The sequence below is a fragment of the Mytilus trossulus genome, chromosome 9 (genome assembly GCF_036588685.1).
Source record: "Mytilus trossulus isolate FHL-02 chromosome 9, PNRI_Mtr1.1.1.hap1, whole genome shotgun sequence".
NCBI lineage: Eukaryota > Metazoa > Mollusca > Bivalvia > Mytilida > Mytilidae > Mytilus > Mytilus trossulus.
In genome coordinates this window covers 33403102-33425512 of record NC_086381.1, presented here as the reverse complement: position 1 = coordinate 33425512, position 22411 = coordinate 33403102, and the positions used below count along the sequence as shown (strand labels likewise).

The window sequence follows — 22411 nt, the reverse complement described above, 5'->3', positions numbered from 1 at the left end:
GTCCGAAGCGCTTTTCTGGATTTACCTTCATCAGGAACGCTCAAAGCCAAACATTTGAAATCCGAAGATGTACAAGTACCGAAACCGTTGAAGAGCTGTATGTCAAAAAATACCTAAAATAAATAGTTTAGCGTTGACGAGTATAAATCTACTTCAGTTCGGTCCAATAAGTAAAGGTTTCTTACATAATTGTATCTATTTCATTTATGACTTGCGTTTGTTATCTCTCTCTCTAATCATCTATATATTGCAGTATAACATAGTGAAAATGTTGAAGCATATAAATTTCTATCTCAATTTGTGTTTGTTCTTTTATCACCTCGATGGTCTCGTGGTCGACTTGTATGCGGGAGGTCGTGTGTTCGATTACCGGTAGGGTCGGACTAAACTTGGAATTCTAATATGACGTCCTTATTACGCTTTATAAACAAAGCCGTGTTCTAATGAGCACAAAAAATATGTGGTTTGACACATGCGCATAAATTTATGTTTATATTAAAGTTATTTCCATCGTTATCCTATAAAATATATACATTCAAGTAGCTCACATAAACTTTTATAATATATGTTATATCGAACAAAATATATTTACCCTGCTGGTATTTTTTAAACTTTTTTCAAATATGAAATGTAATGTATAGACACCTCGTGGAGGAAACGGGAACAGCTAAACATGTTTACGGTATTTTCGTACGCTTCGACCTATAAAAATACTGTATTTGTCTTATTAGAATCGAAATAATTCCTTCATGTTATGCTCTATGCTCATTTTAACATGGGTAGGCATTATATTTGACCACATTTTACACCTCGCTAACGCTCAGTGTAAAATATCGACAAATAAAGCCTACCCATGTTAAAATAAGCATAGAGCATGCCATGAAGGAATCATTTCTTAATTGGAATGTACTGCTTCTCCACTAAGAACTAAAATAATTGGGGATAGGAACAAAGACTGGTTGACTTAAAGCAAACTTAATTGTCCCAGTAGGGTGACACATCTTTCAGTCCTACAGGTTGTTGTCTTGTGAACTAGAACCACATTTAAAACACGGTTTAGCGCGTCACTCTATATTAAAAAAACAGGGCTCATTTTCATACCACATTCAACATGTTCTTGTACTTATATGTTATATTTGCGACTGGTCGTTAAAAACAAGTTTAACACGGGTCAAGATGATTAAGCTGACCTATTTCTGTGGATAAAAGATGTCAAAGAGTAGTGTAAGGCGTGTTACTGTACGATGTCAAAGAGTAGTGTAAGGCGTGTTACTATACGATGTCAAAGAGTAGTGTAAGGCGTGTTACTGTACGATGTCAAAGAGTAGTGTAAGGCGTGTTACTATACGATGTCAAAGAGTAGTGTAAGGCGTGTTACTATACGATGTCAAAGAGTAGTGTAAGGCGTGTTACTATACGATGTCAAAGAGTAGTGTAAGGCGTGTTACTATACGATGTCAAAGAGTAGTGTAAGGCGTGTTACTGTACGATGTCAAAGAGTAGTGTAAGGGGTGTTACTATACGATGTCAAAGAGTAGTGTAAGGGGTGTTACTATACGATGTCAAAGAGTAGTGTAAGGCGTGTTACTATACGATGTCAAAGAGTAGTGTAAGGTGTGTTACTATACGATGTCAAAGAGTAGTGTAAGGCGTGTTACTATACGATGTCAAAGAGTAGTGTAAGGCGTGTTACTGTACGATGTCAAAGAGTAGTGTAAGGCGTGTTACTATACGATGTCAAAGAGTAGTGTAAGGCGTGTTACTGTACGATGTCAAAGAGTAGTGTAAGGCGTGTTACTATACGATGTCAAAGAGTAGTGTAAGGCGTGTTACTGTACGATGTCAAAGAGTAGTGTAAGGCGTGTTACTATACGATGTCAAAGAGTAGTGTAAGGCGTGTTACTGTACGATGTCAAAGAGTAGTGTAAGGCGTGTTACTATACGATGTCAAAGAGTAGTGTAAGGCGTGTTACTATACGATGTCAAAGAGTAGTGTAAGGCGTGTTACTATACGATGTCAAAGAGTAGTGTAAGGCGTGTTACTATACGATGTCAAAGAGTAGTGTAAGGCGTGTTACTGTACGATGTCAAAGAGTAGTGTAAGGGGTGTTACTATACGATGTCAAAGAGTAGTGTAAGGGGTGTTACTATACGATGTCAAAGAGTAGTGTAAGGCGTGTTACTATACGATGTCAAAGAGTAGTGTAAGGTGTGTTACTATACGATGTCAAAGAGTAGTGTAAGGCGTGTTACTATACGATGTCAAAGAGTAGTGTAAGGCGTGTTACTGTACGATGTCAAAGAGTAGTGTAAGGCGTGTTACTATACGATGTCAAAGAGTAGTGTAAGGCGTGTTACTATACGATGTCAAAGAGTAGTGTAAGGCGTGTTACTATACGATGTCAAAGAGTAGTGTAAGGCGTGTTACTATACGATGTCAAAGAGTAGTGTAAGGCGTGTTACTGTACGATGTCAAAGAGTAGTGTAAGGGGTGTTACTATACGATGTCAAAGAGTAGTGTAAGGGGTGTTACTATACGATGTCAAAGAGTAGTGTAAGGCGTGTTACTATACGATGTCAAAGAGTAGTGTAAGGTGTGTTACTATACGATGTCAAAGAGTAGTGTAAGGCGTGTTACTATACGATGTCAAAGAGTAGTGTAAGGCGTGTTACTGTACGATGTCAAAGAGTAGTGTAAGGCGTGTTACTGTACGATGTCAAAGAGTAGTGTAAGGCGTGTTACTGTACGATGTCAAAGAGTAGTGTAAGGCGTGTTACTATACGATGTCAAAGAGTAGTGTAAGGCGTGTTACTGTACGATGTCAAAGAGTAGTGTAAGGCGTGTTACTGTACGATGTCAAAGAGTAGTGTAAGGCGTGTTACTATACGATGTCAAAGAGTAGTGTAAGGCGTGTTACTGTACGATGTCAAAGAGTAGTGTAAGGCGTGTTACTATACGATGTCAAAGAGTAGTGTAAGGGGTGTTACTATACGATGTCAAAGAGTAGTGTAAGGGGTGTTACTATACGATGTCAAAGAGTAGTGTAAGGCGTGTTACTATACGATGTCAAAGAGTAGTGTAAGGGGTGTTACTATACGATGTCAAAGAGTAGTGTAAGGGGTGTTACTATACGATGTCAAAGAGTAGTGTAAGGCGTGTTATTATACGATGTCAAAGAGTAGTGTAAGGCGTGTTACTATACGATGTCAAAGAGTAGTGTAAGGCGTGTTACTGTACGATGTCAAAGAGTAGTGTAAGGCGTGTTACTATACGATGTCAAAGAGTAGTGTAAGGCGTGTTACTATACGATGTCAAAGAGTAGTGTAAGGCGTGTTACTATACGATGTCAAAGAGTAGTGTAAGGCGTGTTACTGTACGATGTCAAAGAGTAGTGTAAGGGGTGTTACTATACGATGTCAAAGAGTAGTGTAAGGCGTGTTATTATACGATGTCAAAGAGTAGTGTAAGGCGTGTTACTGTACGATGTCAAAGAGTAGTGTAAGGCGTGTTACTATACGATGTCAAAGAGTAGTGTAAGGCGTGTTACTATACGATGTCAAAGAGTAGTGTAAGGCGTGTTACTATACGATGTCAAAGAGTAGTGTAAGGGGTGTTACTATACGATGTCAAAGAGTAGTGTAAGGGGTGTTACTATACGATGTCAAAGAGTAGTGTAAGGCGTGTTACTATACGATGTCAAAGAGTAGTGTAAGGCGTGTTACTATACGATGTCAAAGAGTAGTGTAAGGGGTGTTACTATACGATGTCAAAGAGTAGTGTAAGGGGTGTTACTATACGATGTCAAAGAGTAGTGTAAGGCGTGTTACTATACGATGTCAAAGAGTAGTGTAAGGGGTGTTACTATACGATGTCAAAGAGTAGTGTAAGGGGTGTTACTATACGATGTCAAAGAGTAGTGTAAGGCGTGTTACTATACGATGTCAAAGAGTAGTGTAAGGGGTGTTACTATACGATGTCAAAGAGTAGTGTAAGGGGTGTTACTGTACGATGTCAAAGAGTAGTGTAAGGGGTGTTACTGTACGATGTCAAAGAGTAGTGTAAGGCGTGTTACTGTACGATGTCAAAGAGTAGTGTAAGGCGTGTTACTGTACGATGTCAAAGAGTAGTGTAAGGCGTGTTACTGTACGATGTCAAAGAGTAGTGTAAGGCGTGTTACTATACGATGTCAAAGAGTAGTGTAAGGCGTGTTACTATACGATGTCAAAGAGTAGTGTAAGGCGTGTTATTATACAATGTCAAAGAGTAGTGTAAGGCGTGTTACTATACGATGTCAAAGAGTAGTGTAAGGCGTGTTACTGTACGATGTCAAAGAGTAGTGTAAGGGGTGTTACTATACGATGTCAAAGAGTAGTGTAAGGCGTGTTACTATACGCGTGTTACTATACGATGTCAAAGAGTAGTGTAAGGCGTGTTACTATACGATGTCAAAGAGTAGTGTAAGGGGTGTTACTATACGATGTCAAAGAGTAGTGTAAGGCGTGTTACTATACGATGTCAAAGAGTAGTGTAAGGCGTGTTACTATACGATGTCAAAGAGTAGTGTAAGGCGTGTTACTGTACGATGTCAAAGAGTAGTGTAAGGCGTGTTACTATACGATGTCAAAGAGTAGTGTAAGGCGTGTTACTATACGATGTCAAAGAGTAGTGTAAGGCGTGTTACTATACGATGTCAAAGAGTAGTGTAAGGCGTGTTACTGTACGATGTCAAAGAGTAGTGTAAGGCGTGTTACTGTACGATGTCAAAGAGTAGTGTAAGGCGTGTTACTATACGATGTCAAAGAGTAGTGTAAGGGGTGTTACTATACGATGTCAAAGAGTAGTGTAAGGCGTGTTACTATACGATGTCAAAGAGTAGTGTAAGGCGTGTTACTATACGATGTCAAAGAGTAGTGTAAGGCGTGTTACTATACGATGTCAAAGAGTAGTGTAAGGCGTGTTACTAGCCCAAATGCATAGACAGAAGAAAAAAAGAAGATAGAAATGGATAAGCTATCATCTTTCTTTTTAATAGAAAATGAACTAAACTCATTTCAGTCAAATGGTGTGTGGAAGAGAAGAATCAATATTTGTAATATCGTTTCATATTTGTTGTTATAAATATCTCAAGTATTCATGAATTTTTTTAAATCATTCTTCAATAGACAAACTGACATCTCGAACTTCGTACAATAATTATGGTCGTGTTTATTAGTCATCGACAAAAACTTTCAAGAACTTGAGTCTCAAGAATATTAGTGCTTGTGCTCATAAGGGTGCTTTTAGTTGTCAAATGAAATGTGTATTATGCCATTCACATAAATAAGGCTATATCAAACTCAAAAATAATTTCTAAAGTCAATGCAACTGTCATATTCCTGAATTAAGCATACCAACATTCTAATGACATTGTGATACCGTACCAATGTTTACTGTGCACTGCATTACTAACAAGCTTACTCTTAATCATAATATGTTAACCTAACTTATTCTATCACGTTACCAACATGCTTTGGGTATTGCATTTTCTGACCAATAATTCACATTTTTAGAAGTTTCTGACAAATTTGATCTGTTTTATTTTAGATTTGTTTTGGCTCTTCAAAGTTTAACCATGTATGCATATTCGAACTACCAGAAATACGTGTTGTGTGAAATTTTGTTCCAACTAATAAGTATTTGTGATCTCAAAACTGCTCCATTAAATAAATAAAACTAACTTGTGTGTTGGTAAATGGTTGATTTATTATTTTGAAAGCAAATGAACAGTTTCTGATTGTTATCTCAGAACGAACTTTAATAACAATACAACAAAAGCCAACTATATACACAAAATCTACATGATTTTATTCACTAGTACTACTGTAACAACATGAATAGCAATGGTTTTCATTCGATAAAATATAAAACAAGAAATGAAATCCCACTTTATTATGCTCGGAGTATGGACTTATGATTGAGACCATTCATTACGAGACGGGGGTATATCGTAAATCTTTAAATAATTAATAAAATATTAAAAACTTTATAAAAAAATTCTCACTAAATAAACTTAAAATACATATCCAAACCACAAGGCAAATATACCTACATTTCCAGAGGATAGAAAGAAAAGAAAAACAATCATGAAGTTCTTAATTTTTTTTTAATTTTTTTTTTTAAAATCTGAATAAGAGACAAAAAGACTAAAATGAAACCTGCTCCTTTGCAAGAACTATATTAATCAATTCCTCCCTAGTTAAAAGGAATCGTAGAAAGCAACTGCATTATTCGGGTTATACCTAAACCAATGATTATTCTGTCCAATAAAAGCGGACATTAAAATTTAAGTTGAACTGAGATTAAAAAATAAGCGTTTAAAATTAGTTCGAACCCCGACAGTTATTCCATTTTGTTCATATTATGCAACGATTTATGGTCATTTACTATAAAATGAAGATACAGTTTGGAATATAAATTAGAACGTTGAAAGTAGTAACTGCTTCATCTTAAAATATCAAACTAAATATATATATATAATTGTTCTTCAAGTTAATACTTACACGCACTACGTAGTATTATATAGTACACATTGTCATTTAAAGAAAATGTCAGGGTCTTAAACTAGAGGCTCCTAAGATCCTGTGTCGGTCACCTTGTGCATACATGTATTTAACAAAGAACACAGATGGATTCATGACAAAATTGTGTTTTGATGATGGTGATGAGTTTGTAGATCTTACTTTACTGAACATTCTTGCTACTTACAATTTTCATTATCTATAATAAACTTGGCCTTTTAGGTACAGAGAAACTATCTAATAAAAATTTACAAAAATTTACCAAATTAATGAAAATTGTTAAAAATTTACTATAAAGGTCAATAACTCCTGAGGGGTCAACTGACCATTTTTGTTGGACTTTTTGTAGATCTTACTTTGCAGAACATTATTGCTGTTTACAGTTTATCTTTATCTATAATTATATTCAAGATAATAACCAAACACAGCAAAATTTCCTAAAAATTACCAATTCTGGGGCAGCAACCCAATAACGGGTTGTCCAATTCATCTAAAAAATTCAGGGCAGATAGACTTGGTTAACAATTTAACCCCTTGTCAGATTTGCTCTAAATGCTTTGGTTTCAGAGTTATAATCCAAAATCTACATGTTATCCCTATGTTCTATTTTTAGCCATGGCTGCCATCTTGGTTGGTTGGCTGGGTCACCGCACACTTTTTAAACAAGATACCCTAATACTGATTGTGGCTAAGTTTAGTTAAATTTAGCCCAGTAGTTTCAGAGGAGAAGATTTTTGTAAAAGTCAACGACGACGACGGACACCAGACGCCGGAGCCAAGTGATAAGAAAAACTCACTTGGCCCTTTGGGCCAGGTGAGCTTAAAAACAAGAAAGCACATTGAATATTCAATTTACAAGGAAGACGAACCAAAATGTATTTTCCCATATTGCGTAATTATACTAATATGCACAGCACACAACACAGAAATGTAATAAGTCTAGGAAAAGCCGTACAATATTTCATGTAGCGTTTTGCTATTGAAAAACAGCTCATCAGAGGTATGAGTTCTCGACATTGCTTGTTGAACACTTTTGGCAGTTTTGTTCTTAGGATTAATTCCCATAATAGCGTCAACATTCACACAGCTTTTTTCTAAAGCTTCTGCTGCAGTAACGCGAACACTTGTGTTTGTATACAAGCGGCTAAGACCCGCATCTTCCGACATTCTAGACATAATGGATGCTAGGACACCGTGACCTACTTGAGACTCATACCATATATCAGGACAGTCATGTATATTTGTTTTTGGTCTCTGAAAGAACGCATTCTTATGCGGGTTCCGCTTTGATAAGTACAAGTCCATTGCAGAAACAGGACAATTAGGATCTCCTGGAATTTCGTACATTCTCCCCTCCCAATCCCAATATTGCATTTCCATTTTCGACCTAGCACTTTCTACATGGGAACATTTATTTAGCCTATAATACCGACGATTTTGTTCGTCGATTTCCGTAACAAACATATCTGCCGTCAGACTCCTCATTGCTGCTTGGCCGCCACATCCTAAGTGAAGCGAAAGATCAAACCAAACCTTACGGAACAATCCGAGGGGATTCGAAGTGCAAAGTAATCCTGATTTGATAAACGTATTTCGATCTTCTTCTGTCATTGGTAGTTTTGATGGCGCTTTGTTTCTTGGTGTGGATTCTTTTATGGCTTCTCGAATACTGTCAAGTATGCGATTGGATGATTCGAAACTTCGGTCGTCCTTCCAAGAATCGCTCCACTGTTTTGAAATACCTGACAAGTACCGTTTAATCGCATTTTTGACATCAATCAGTGTACACAGTTGATATGGGTCACCTCTTTTGGACTTTGCTTCGAGATAAAACTGGCACAAGACATCATTCAAATCACTTATAGTGTAAATTTCAAATTCAACGGGTAGATTAACACTCACAAGCCAACCTGCAATAGATTGAAGAAATTGTGTGACGCGGATGTTAAAAGAAAAGAAAAAAAAACACCAAATAACGAGAACATTTTAAACGGTTCACATTGAGAAACAGATACAAGCAATATTTGAAAGAATATTTGAATAAAATATCTCAAAAGTTTGTAAACATCTAATTTAAATTTAAATCAAAGAAGATTTGATTAAATTTACTAACATACAAGGTTTTGTTTGTGATATTTTTATGTTTCGATATTAAGTGTGACGTCAATTTTCACTGATCAAGTACACATTTTGCCTAGGGGTGCAGATGAAACCAGCCTTCGGATGTAAGTTTTTCTTTCTGCGTTGAAGACTTATTGGTGGCATTGGGCTGTTTTCTGCTCTTTGGTCGGGTTGTTGTCTCTTTGACACATTCCCCATTTCCATTTTTAATTTTATTCATTAAAAGAATATATATATACATGTAAATAATGTCCTACCTCTAAACAACTTGACTCCCCAGTTGATCTGTGCCGAGTCTGAAGAATCGCTGTCATCGTCTTCTATCTTTATAACACCTTGGCTTCCGGTCTCGGTTACGTGAACTTCTGACCCTGTCAATTGTTACCAGGTAACGTTTCAGTGATACATATAAAGTACATTTCAGTTTAAATTATACATCACATATAGTGTTAAGTAACCGTACTTTTCATGCATTTTTATGTTAAAAAAAAGAATGCTACTGATTCAAGCTAATTTTATATTTATTTTGTTGTAACCTCTTGGAGGATTCTGATACCAGCTGTTTTTTCCAAAAAGAACTAACCATAATTTCAAACAATGCAGACATACCAAACTCGAACTAATACATTTAGTGATTGATATTTGGTGTTTAACTTCACCTACAGTACTATTGGTTATTTCGAGGCGACCAGTTTATACTGGTGGAGGAAGCCGGAAAGACCCCCCCCCCCTTTTTTTGGTAGGAAAACTAGCAATCCTAGTCAATTAAGAATGTAGTCAAACGCAACTGCTGCGTGCGGGGTTCGAAATCTCATAGATGACAGGCTGGCTATATGCAGTAGAAGAAATACTTGAAGTTAACTTCGCCATCGAGGCCCTTCAAGCTTATATAATATTACATGTAACAGTAACATAAAAGCAGACTACATAGGTGATAAAAATATTCAGAATATATTGCAGCTATTCATTTGTGAATCAACCTTCTTAGTCAGATAGTCAATGGTTCCCAGATTATAAAAGCACACTTTTAAGTCAAGAAAGAAATGTTTTTTCAGAAAAAAAAGTTAAGAATAAAAAAAGATGCGGCGAATGCGTTAATGATGTAGCAACTCGACGGAAAAAAACAACCCACAAAAGACATTTTATGATCTACACATATACTACACGTACCTTCAACAAAAGAGTCTATACAATACGCAAACTAGTGCACTATTGCAACAGAGAATTACAAAGATCAGTGTTCAAACACAAAATGTGTACATTTGGAAGTTTGTTGTCATAACTCTTTATTATGTCTTACTGTCTAAATTCTTCCTTTGCTTGCAATTAATTTTGCTGCGTATTATTTGAAACAGGTGCTCCGAAGGGCGCAGCTTTATACGAACGAAGAGGTCGAACCCTGAACAGTTGGGGCAAGTATGGATACAACATTCAAGATTGATACAGCTCTGATTTTGATTGTGATCAAATTTTTGACATAATATGGGTTTTTGACACAAAACAAATACCAAGATCTTACAAATCTATTGCGCAATATAAGATTTTTTTTCTTCAAACTTTTCAAAAATTTCAGAGAGATTCATACACTTAAACACAAGTTATTGATTGAAAACTACAAACATGCTTATTTGGGCCCCCTTTTTCTAAACTATTGAGAATATATACACCAAAATCAATCCCAACCTTCCTTCAGTGGTATTGAACCTTCTAGTAAAAATTTAGAGAGATCCATTCACTTCAACTAAAGTTATTTTCCGGAAACTAAATGTGTCGTCGGACGACGATGACGACGACATGATAGCATTATACGTCGCAAAACAAATTTTGCGCCGCATAAAAATCTGTTATAATTATATAACAGATTTGTATACGACCGCAAACAATATAACTTGATATTGAAAGTCAAATATAAATATATTAGGATAAAATTGAGAATGGAAATGGGGAATGTGTCAAAGAGACAACAACCCGACCAAATAAAAAAACAACAGCAGAAGGTCACCAACAGGTCTTCAATGTAGCGAGAAATTCCCGCACCCGGAGGTGTACTTCAGCTGGCCCCTAAACAAATATATACTAGTTCAGTGATAATGAACGCCATACTAATTTCCAAATTGTACACAAGAAACTAAAATTAAAATAATACAAGACTAACAAAGGCCAGAGGCTCCTGACTTGGGACAGGCGCAAAAATGCGGCGGGGTTAAACATGTTTGTGAGATCTCAACCCTACCCCTATACCTCTAACCAATGTAGAAAAGTAAACGCATAACAATACGCACATTAAAATTCAGTTCAAGAGAAGTCCGAGTCTGATGTCAGAAGATGTAACCAAAGAAAATAAACAAAATGACAATAATACATAAATAACAACAGACAACTAGCAGTTAACTGACATGCCAGCTCCAGACTTCAATTAAACTGACTGAAAGATTATGATTTCATCATATGATATATCATCATAGGATATATGTTTGTATATCATAGCCATATTGGCAGCAAAAAGTAAGATTTTATCATGATATATAAATATTAAAGTGAACCCATTTTTAATAATTATTGTCAATTTAATAATTTAAATAAAACAAACGTACTACATTGTATATACACACAATTATTGGAATGCACAAATTTACATTCTACTTGTAGATATTCAATGATAACGGTTTAAACATAAATAGGTGTATTATTGTTACTCCGTAACTCTATGCATCTAAGTCTGGTGTTACAATGGCAGTTCTTTGTTATGAGCAAGACATTTTGCATTGAACATACGTTTCGCTCACTGTTAACAGTTCTTAGGTCTGAACATCACATTACGCATTGTACACAATATTGTGCAACGTTCACTGGCCGTTAACAGTTCCTGTGACATAAAAGAGTTCGTTTGTTGGAACATGATATTACGCATTGTACATGATATTGTGTAAAGTATCGCTTGCTGTTAACAACTCTTGTGACGTTTTCTGTGAAAAAGATTGTTTGACATGTTGTTTGTAACGTGGATCGGCATTCATTACTGTTGTTACTGGTATACCACGTGCCTCTACAAGCTCAGCAGCAGTTACTCTTATAGTACTGTTAGTATATAATCTATCCATTCGAGACTCCTCGCATAAATTAGACATTAAACGAGCAAGAACACAATGACCCAATGGTGTAGCATACCATATGTCTTGCTCTTTTGACGTTACTGATTTGGGTCTCTGAAAAAACGCATTTTGGAACGGATTTCTTTTAGATAAATACAAATTTAAACTAGCCATCGGACAATTCGGATCTCCCGGAATTTCGTACATCCGGGCATTCCAATCCCATTGCGTCATTTCATTCTGACTTCTAATTCCATTGCTTTCCATATAATGTGACAATCTACAATATGTGTATCCATATTCGTCCGTTTCTATTAATAAAGAATCTCCCAGCATATCCCTCAAAGCATCCTGGCCAGATACACCAAGATGGAGACTTAGATCAAACCAAACTTTCCGTAATAAACCAATTGGGGTCGTCAAGGTCAACAAAGAAGATGACATCAATAGTTTAACATCGTCACGACGCATGGGCGTTTTCTTTGGTCCTTTGGGCCTAGGAGTGAATTCCGTTTTCATAATCATATGATCTGTACGCTTTTCTTTCTGTGCCCAGTCTTTAAAATGAAAATGAAAAACAATTCTTAATAAAACATTTATTGGGGGTTGTAATGACAAAGGTCACTATATGAATTACTGAACAAGTGAAAAAAAAACACTTTTCCAAATAGAAAACATAAAATGCATTTTTTCTAGATATACTATGGCACTAAATCATTTACGTTATGATAGGAAAGAGCTTATTTGAAAACTTTAGTATTTAAAAACTTACAAGAGAGAGAAAGGAAAAGTCTAAATAATAGTATTGTACTTAATTCATAACTTTTTATTTTAATGTTTGTACATTAAAGGTAATGGTGCCTACCTTTTAATAGATCTGTGACATTGTTGGGTTGACTGCTATCTTGCATTACCGAGTGACGCAAAAACATCTCTGGCATACCATCATATCCTGTGAAGACGAATTACTTGTAAACAACTTATAACAAGTTAGAATCTGTTTATTATTCAAACGAGATACGCATACATTTGTAAAACTAGATTTAACCATCAAAATGAAACAAAACAACTAAAACACGACATAAATAAACATAAAATCTTCAATTATTTCTGTAAAATCTTCAATTCATTGTTCAAATTTTCAAAAATGTTCAGAACAACAAAGAACATCATATAACAACCAGGCATACGCTTTTCTGTAAGACCTGTTTCGTTTGTCGACTCCAAACTACCAGATTAATGAACTAGGAAGACTCTGTATTCCGAAGTAAATGAGAACAATGTTATTTTTCAACCCTCACTTTTGTTTCAACAAGAAAACGATTTTCGATTAATTCTAATTCGTTTCCCTTGACGGCATCAGTTAACTGAAACTATCAACATATTCAAACAACGGTGAACCACAACATCCCTAAATAATACGGGTTTTGACCAAAAAATCAACCAAACATTCAAACAATGACGTACAATGTCTTCTCGTTTATATTTATCCATATGCAAATCAAACCAGTCAGTGAGGCACATAGAGGCATCACTGGTTTTCTGTAAATGATTCCTGTGGAAGCACTATCCCTCGTAAAATCACCAACACTCAACAACCAAAAGACTTAAAAAGAACAGGAAATACCAGCCGTCAGAATGCAATGAAATCTATTATACTATAAACAAAAGTTGTGCAACGAAAACAATTTATAAACAAGTTTTAATTGTTTTGGTATATTGTAGTTCAAGTAAGATGTTTTATAACGAGTACAAATACGAGTTTATTGTTTTCCTCCGCCATCTATCTTAAACAGTCTAATGGTTATTTTTTCATAACCAGTTCATTTGCTTTGTTTTATTCTCATATTCTGTTTTCAAAACAATATTGTTTTACTTGGAGTGGTTTTTTTCAAAGATGAATGTTCTCTACTTCATAAAAAGTGTCCCCCTGGCCACTTTTAAAAGTTGTCATTGTGGTGGTAACATGAATACAAACATAAACTGGTTGATAGCTAATGCTTGTCGATTACTGCGCCAATAAAACAATGAAAAGAAAAGAAATAAAAACATTTCAACATTTTAATAAACAATGCATGCTTTTATCAAGGAATGTACAAAAAATGTTATGAAACAATACATTTAAAAATAATACAATCACTTTTTGTGTTTGGGAAGAATAGGATAATCTACACCAATCTTTATATCATAGTTTGAAGTTTTGAGCATCAAATACTGACTATACATAAAATAGAATTTTCCTTAAAATAAAGGCGGGAAAATAAAGGCAGACAGGACCCATAAAATATATGAGCATGAATAAAAACTGAAAGAAAAACAGATACAGAAAGAAGTTCCATTAAATAGTATGTAGAAAAAGAAAAAAGATGTCAACAAATACATCCGCCTGGAACAAAAATAATATATACACCAGAAGTTTTGTACAATACGCTAATTTTCCACGAAGGACTTTTTCAAATACTATGAAGAATGTTATTTCTTTCTATTACCATGCATCAAAACTGGTAGAAAACGGTAGATATATAACGTTACATCAGTCTGTAGTAGAGATTGCACTGCAAGAAATTCAAACTAGCAGAGTACTCATGCAATTTACAGTTGTACATTCTTTAAACGTATTCGAGAGATTTGTCAAAGCTATTTAGTTATTTTGTTAATTACTCATATCTGTCGATTAACTGTCAAATAAAACGAATGCAGAGTCTAAGGCAATAAAATATCAAAAGAAGACATGGCATGATTGCCAATGAGGCAACTCTCTACACGAGAATAAATGACACAGAAAGCTTACTTGTAATACAATATGTTTTCTCATGTAAGCATGTGCGATTTTTACACTAATTCGATACAACTTTGTAAAACGGTGCATTTATAGCAGTTAATTCAACTGTTTTCTATCTTTGAGACACTGATGGTACTTATAGAAACATCCACGCATTCCCTTACACAATGCCACCATACAACCACTGCATCGAAAACGACTGTAAACGTACCAGCCGTTCTTCGTTCGCCTCTTCAATAATTCGCAGTAGGCACATGGCTTGTTGGTACCTATTGGTTCAATTTTATGACTATCGTATGGTGGATCTAGTTTAGGATAATACCCTTTCTGGATAGTCTTTCTATGGTCCATATCTTCGTCAAAATATTCATTATTATCAAAATTATCTTGTTCAAGTGGCATGTGTAAATCAGGTGACTTATCCAAATGTTTGGACCTATTTGATCCGCTTTCATTTCCTGAATTTAAACTCTGCATATTTGATAAAACTTCCATAGTATCTTTTATATCAAGTTCTTCCATTTTCTCTTTTCTTGCCAATTTCCATTTTAACTGTTCATGTTCTATATCTAATGACTGCGAACGAGAGATTTTAATTGTCCTACTCTTATGCGACAAAGGATCCTTCACCGGAACTTGCTTACCCACTGGGGAATCTGGAACATAAAGAAGTGGCATTGCTTTATTTAGAAATATTGTTAAATTTTATTATTAGAAATAAGTTAAAAGGTTTACAACACATTTAATATAGATAATGCCACATCTTTACCAGATTTCAGTATATTTACTGGAAATTGTTAATCTCTTGGGAATGGCGGCGTGCTAATTCGTTTGTGAGGCAACAGATTGTTTAAAATGTCACAGAAACCAAATAACTTAAGATGATACATGCATTCCTGTAAAATAGTAATAAAATCATTTCATTTTTTTCGGTATGGTTTAAATTAAAAGTTTAGAGTTTTTCTATCTTTAAAATTAAAAAAGTCAACAAATAACAAGATACAATAATACGCAATCAACAAAGCAGACGTCAGGTTCTAAAAAGGAATGATTCGGAAGGACAACACGCCTGCTATTCGGAACTTCAATCCCTAACAGGATGTTGTAGCGAGGCTTATTCGATTGGTATTCCGAGATCTTGATGGTACTGTCTGAAACAGTTTCTTATTCCACGGCAGAGTACAACATCACACATCTGACATTTGTATCTACTGTAGATATGGCCACCACCCTGCGTTCGAAGTTTCTGTCTAGCACATACGACGCAGGCTCTTGTTGTTCCAATATTTTGAGCCACGTGACGTTTCGTGTCATCAGGAAAACCGCTTAAACTACCCGACATGCCAGGTATATGTGATACTTTGTGTTGTGGCAAGCCACGTGGTAGATACCGATCTGCACTCGTGTTTGTGCGATAAATATACATCCGTTCATCAGAGGTATTATGAGGTCCACCTACTGAACCAAATTTTTTAGCGACATCTGCATGCATGTTAGATCTTTTTGGATAAGCCATTTTGTCTGAAACAAAAGAACGAACCATTACTCTCATCCAAACTAAATAAAATTAACAAAATAATATTTCAAAAGAAACGTCCCTTCACGTGTTTTCTCCACTTTCAAACATCTATTTGCAAAAAAGGTGCATGGAGAAGTATTTTCGATCACCATTTTTTCATTGCAATGATTACTTCGGCAACCTGTTACGCATCACTCTCTAAAAGATATCAACAAGCCAGGATCATATATATATATATATAACAAGTGATAGTGACATGTAACATTGGAAGGATATATTGACTTGACTTTTCGAATATCAGTACATGAAAAGGAAATGCAAATGATTTCTCCAAAAAAAAATTTCAACCGAGAGCCAGACGAATCCATCAAAGACCTTGGGAACAATAAATACACAACAGCACAAGAAAATATAAATTCTTTGTAATTTTTGGTGCTGTTTGGTCGGAGAAGTCCCACATTTCCCTAATTCATAGTACTAATTGTTAATCAGGTACATAATTCCAGGTACAAATGTACTTTCTATCTTACTAATTTAGTATAGAAGGTCCCTGATCATTCCAAACATATAAAACGCTAAAAACGACAAATTAAACTTCAAATTTTATTAGTTCATCTATCACACTGAACTTTTACAAAAATAATAATAAAAAAACAAAACAATTCAAAACGATTAATCTACAACCCAATGGAATATAAGTTATTATGTTGACCAAGAAGTATTTTCATGTCCTGTCAAATGAAGTCCCATGTCTTTATGGTACAAATTAAAGCAATTTCTTTTTCCAGTACATAGAATAACATTACACTGTGAACATTTATACGAACTGTAAACATACCACCCGTTTTTAGTTTTGATTTTTTTGCTAGAACAATAATGACAAGCTCTATTACCACCAATAAATTGGGGAATATGCACGGATTTATTCTGTAAATCTGAGTTGGAATGGTTTTGCTGATGAATGCTTGGTTCTAATCCAATACTCTGTGAATATTCAAATTTTGTTCCAGTTCCGACTGAAAAATCACGTGGATTTGGATGATAAGAATTTGAGATATCATAGGTCTGATACTGTAAACTTTGCGTACCATTTCCTGCAACAAAAAGAAGTGGCATTTAAATTCATTTATCAAGAATTTATTTTGATCTTTTTATTATTCCAAGTTTATTTTAGAAAAGATATAATGCCACTTCTTTCAGCTGCACACAGATTTTCTGTTTAATATGATTCTCCAATTCTATAATGAAATTTCAAAGTTATTCAGTAAGGACAATGTTCAAACTAATTTAATATTAGTAGGCGTTTATATGTCGCCTTTAAAATTACTAATGACAATATCTTTTTTTTAAATTCTATATCAACCCACGAGGTTCTATTTTAAGAATCATGTTTCGGTAAGTTTGATCAAGTGACCTACAGTTTTATTGATTTAAAATCAGATATTGTAATATCAATAGCATTTTTAAACGTGGTGAAAAATAAAAATACTCTGGTACCCTTTTCATTAAATACATGCATTTTATTTTATCAAATTTGCAAACTTGTATCTGAACTACTGAAAAAAATTATTGTAAAAACAACAAAACTGAGTATCTCCTATACATATCCTTAACAAACTATGTTTAAACGTTAAATTCAAAAATATAAAAAACCTACTTAGAAATTAAGTGTTTACATCAAACTACACTTCCACTTCAAATATCAGCCAAACAAACACCCATCACACTAATAAAACAACTTTAAGGTGGTATAGGAGTCTAAATTAAAAATGACAGAATTTGTTCACACTTTTCCAAAACGTAGTATCTATTGATATATGTACAAAAATATCATAAAATTGATAGGTCACCGTGCCTTTTTCTCAAGATACAGGTCGTGACAATATCATACATTTTGTATGGATTATACAGGAAAAATCATCATTTTGTGATTAGAAGCTAAACTTAATGATAGAATTGTAAAATAAAATAAGAAAAGATAGCTTTTCTAAAATGCTTTGAGAATATCAAAATTCCATGTAGATTCCTTCAGAAAATGATATATTTCCGAGTTACCTCCCCTTAAAATGCCAACATATAAATATAAAAAATTCAAGCAGAACTAATCAACACTTGTACAAATATTAATATTTATAAGTTATAATCTTATAAATTTGTTCTTTTAAACGCGAATTCACATTAGTTATTTACATTCCTGCATCAAATTTTGCTTACTTGATTAAAAATCTGGACCTTAGATTCTGTTTTTTACAATCCAAGATGGCGAAAGACAATCATACCAGTCCACCTTAAACAGTAGATATGTCCTTTCAATAAAACTAAAGTAAAATATTGATCAAGAAACCAAATACAGATCGTCGATATGAAATATAATATCACACTTTTCATAAACTACATGTGTAAGTTCTACTTCAAGTCAGAGTGTAAATGTACATATTCAAATATGTCAGTTTTGACTTATATGTGGAGACTATAACATAATAGAACTATATCATGTTAAATGTTACAATATTCTATATAATCATTTTGTGTATGCAATAACTCATTATTGATATTCTATAATAGTTGATTTATATTATATAGTTTTCTGTTGGTGCCCTACATTTGCTACATGTTTGTTCATAATCTAGCAACATTTGACATATCTCACTGAACAACTATCCCACGTGAACTATCCTAACATTATAATTATTAATTGTCATGTCACATTAAACAACTATCCTAACATTATAGTATCATTTGTCATGTCACATTAAACAACTATCCTAACATCATAGTGTCATTTGCTTGTCTTCGTGTTCACTTTCCGCGGAGGGTACATAATTGCCACTGATATAGGCATGATAATCGTTAAAACAATTCCTTTGTCCAGTACACAGTGGAATATCGCAGGCCTTACATTTATAATATGAATAAATGTACCAGCCTTTCTTTGTTTTACGTTTTTGGATTTGACAAAACACACAGGGCTTGTATTTATTTTCTACAGTTCGAACAACGGTATGGACATTTGGATCAATGAAATCAGCAAGCTCAATTTCCGACGCTCTACTAGGGCGCCCTCTGGTAACACCGAAGGAAAAATCTGACGTCATGACAGGAAGGGAATGCCTACTGTTGGGTAATTTTGTAGATGGCGAAACATTTGTAACTCCTGACGTTTGTCGAATGTTGTCAGCTGCTTCAATGTGCTTAATTCTATATGGTAAGTCGGGTTCTGAAATCAAAAGATGAACACGAGTTTATAAAAGGTGGAAAACTAATCAGAATTTGCATTAGAAACGGCAGCAACAATTCAAAAAATTGTTTTTGTATTAAACTTTATTGCTTCAATTTGTAGTATAGTATCAACATTCTTATTGCGAAAAAGCGGGTCACCTCAAATACTGAATTGGTTGTGGCTTAGTGTGGTGTAAATCACTTATTACTTAAAATCAACAATATTTAAATATAAAAATAAACTGGGTCCTTAAGGAAGTTAAATAATATCCAAGTATTAGAAGTCCTGTTTGTAAAGAGTTTCAAATCACAAATTTTGCACGTTGCTTTTCTGTCAGGTAGTAATTTGCCATTGATTGAGACAACTCTCCACCAGAGACCAAAAAGAAAAAGAACCAACATTTAATAGCTCTATCACAAACCAAAATGCAGACTGCACTCATACCACATCTTTGTATATAGTTGATATAAACCAGTAAGTAGAATAGAGACGAAAGATACATTAGTCGAAAATAAACTGACAAAGCCATGGCAAAAGTATAAATCTTTCGGTAATCAATATATTACACTTTACGTCGAAAACAGACTGTTAGCATACATGGATTATAATTTGGGATTAAACCCGAATATAATATTGATTTAAGCTTTTATATAATAGTAGAGAGAACAGAAATCTGTAACAAGTGCTCTAAATATCAGGAGATAAATTCCTGAACATGTTATTCCCTGAGAAATACCCTGGCAAATGGCAGTCACTATTCAATGTTGTCCATATGCTCCAAAACGGAATTGATTTTAAGTTCACTAGCTAATATTCTGGTAAACGGAAATTTGGAAAGCAAATGAATATGCAAAAGAGTTAAATGATAATTTTATTTTCCTCTAAAGAAACAACGAGAATAGCAGACTTTATAAGAACGAGGATAAACCCAGTTTAAAAGTTTGCCATGCAACAAAGTATTGTATACGAACCAATCTCAACTGGTTGGATGTATATGTCACATGGACACGCTAGTACTCCATATATACATCATTCTAAACCAACGAAATTCATCGAAAACTCGTCAACAAAATTGAAAGATAAACAGACCTTTTTTGAAGGTGAACATTATATGGGAATAAATCGAGAAGACCGATATATATGCAAATTTGAATAACAGAAGTGAGTTATAAAAGATAACTATTTTGGTAAAATCGTTATACGCATAGACAATTTTCTTATATTGATAGTTCTAGTGACAAAGAGAAGGAAATCTATTCGATTAATCAATCTGGCATTTGCATGCATGGTTCTCGATTCCTTCCCATATAATGTTTACGTCCAAATGGACATTTTCGTGAGGAGCTTTAGATTTTGGTGTTTCGAATCATTTTATTTTTAATGTTATTGGCATGCGCTAAATATGAGTGTAACCACCATCTACTGCAATTTTCCTGATAATAAATAAAAGTCAGTTATTTTGTAGTTGTAAAAGACGTGTTTGGTTATAACATAATCAGCGACTATATATATGTCCACAGTTTCGTTCATCTAATTCCCCTGGTTATCGGAAACGCTTCTTTTTTTTGTATAGAACGACTAACAGTAAAATGCATATAAAAACAAGACAGGCACAAGACTATCGAGCCTGAAAAAAAGCACAATGGCGTTCGTCGTGAATGAACTGTTGACACAGAAATTTGTCCAACATGTATTTAATGTTGATAGTTAAAATGCAAATGTTGAAAAAAATGCAATAATTATTTACTGAAAGTCAATCACGGAATCGTGGTTAAAAGAACAGGTACAAATAATTCCCGAGATATAATATATAGCAACGCTAGTACAATCGTATACAAGATATCATTACTTTTCCATTTGTGGTTCCTCTTAAAAGTGAGACCTATGTACTTTTTAGTACTGTATTTATGTCTCTGTCTGAAACTGACTCGGTCACACCGCCGGAAACAGCATGCCCAAGTAGTTATTTTACTCTGTCAAGGCGTTGACAAAAGACAATGATGATACCGAATAGGGGAGGCGGTGAACTTATCATTAGTCAAGGAAGAAAGACAACATACTAGCCAAATGAAATACCAAACAAGTCAACACAATACTATAGGATACTGAAGATTTTTAGCAACACCAACATAATACTACAGAATACTAAAGATGTTTAGAAACACCAACACCGCCAACACAATACAACAGAATACTAAAGATGTTTAGCAACACCAACATCGCCATAACAATACAACAGAATACTAAAGATTTTAGCAACTCCAACATAATATTACAGAATACTAAGGATGTTTAGCAACACCAACACCGCCAACATAATACAACAGAATTCTAAAGATTTTTAGCAACTCCAACATAATATTACAGAATACTAAAGATTTTTAGCAACGCCAACACCGCCAACACAATACAACAGAATACTAAAGATTTTTAGCAACTTCAACATAATATTACAGAATACTAAAGATCTTTAGCAACGCCAACACCGCCAACACAATACTTAAGATTTTTAGCAACGCCAACACAATGCTACAGAATACTTAAGTCTTTTAGCAACACCAACACCGCCAAAACGTTGAGTTGACTCGATAGCTCCGAAAGGGAAAGCATAGCTACTGTTTCACTAAAGGTTTATAACAGTAACGATGTGCTGAGAGCCATAAACAGAAAAATATACAGTATGTTTTCAAATGTATCCAGTCATAAACGAGGAAAGGGCGACGAAAGTATTGCCACGACAGACGGAACATAATATCTGTGAAATATTTTCGTTAAAAAGTCATCAAAGTATGAACCATGATGGCGTTCGTAAACTTTCAAGATACTATCTTCATCGCAAAAACAATCTTTGTTTCAGAAGCCTTCTTGTGAACACCAACCCTTTTCGTAAAAATCTGTTTTGAAACTAAACTAAATGTCTGGAATTTTATCCACTATATTGAGATATACTCTATATATCTATACGTGAATCGACTTCAGTATAATATATAACTTGTGTCAATGACACAGCCAGCATTGACGAACAGTAAGTTGGGAAGCAGACAAGAAAACACGAAACATTAGTGAAATATGTAACTACGAATCACTCGTTTAAACGAATACCATTTGATTAACAGTGG

The 22411-nt window shown here is 34.5% G+C and overlaps 1 protein-coding gene across 11 annotated transcripts in view; it reads right to left on the bottom strand.

Annotated features, from left to right (window-relative positions):
• The window catches only part of LOC134685596 (uncharacterized), a 92450-nt gene that overhangs the window by 23327 nt on the left and 46712 nt on the right, over positions 1-22411 (bottom strand). Inside the window, exons 5-6 of one of the 11 annotated variants that reach the window (XM_063545471.1) lie at positions 8937-9050; positions 5829-8468 (exon numbers count right to left, since the gene is read on the bottom strand). The exons of 5 other annotated variants lie outside the window; for them this stretch is intronic. In XM_063545471.1, the coding sequence (XP_063401541.1) occupies positions 7498-8468; positions 8937-9050 (1085 nt within the window). In that variant the 3' untranslated portion in view covers positions 5829-7497. Of the gene's footprint in view, positions 1-5828; positions 8469-8936; positions 9051-11356; positions 12329-12636; positions 12724-14609; positions 15210-15347; positions 16075-16759; positions 17167-18681; positions 19290-22411 lie in introns of those variants that run through there. 5 more of the 11 variants (XM_063545476.1, XM_063545483.1, XM_063545494.1 and 2 more) reach the window with 5 other exon arrangements.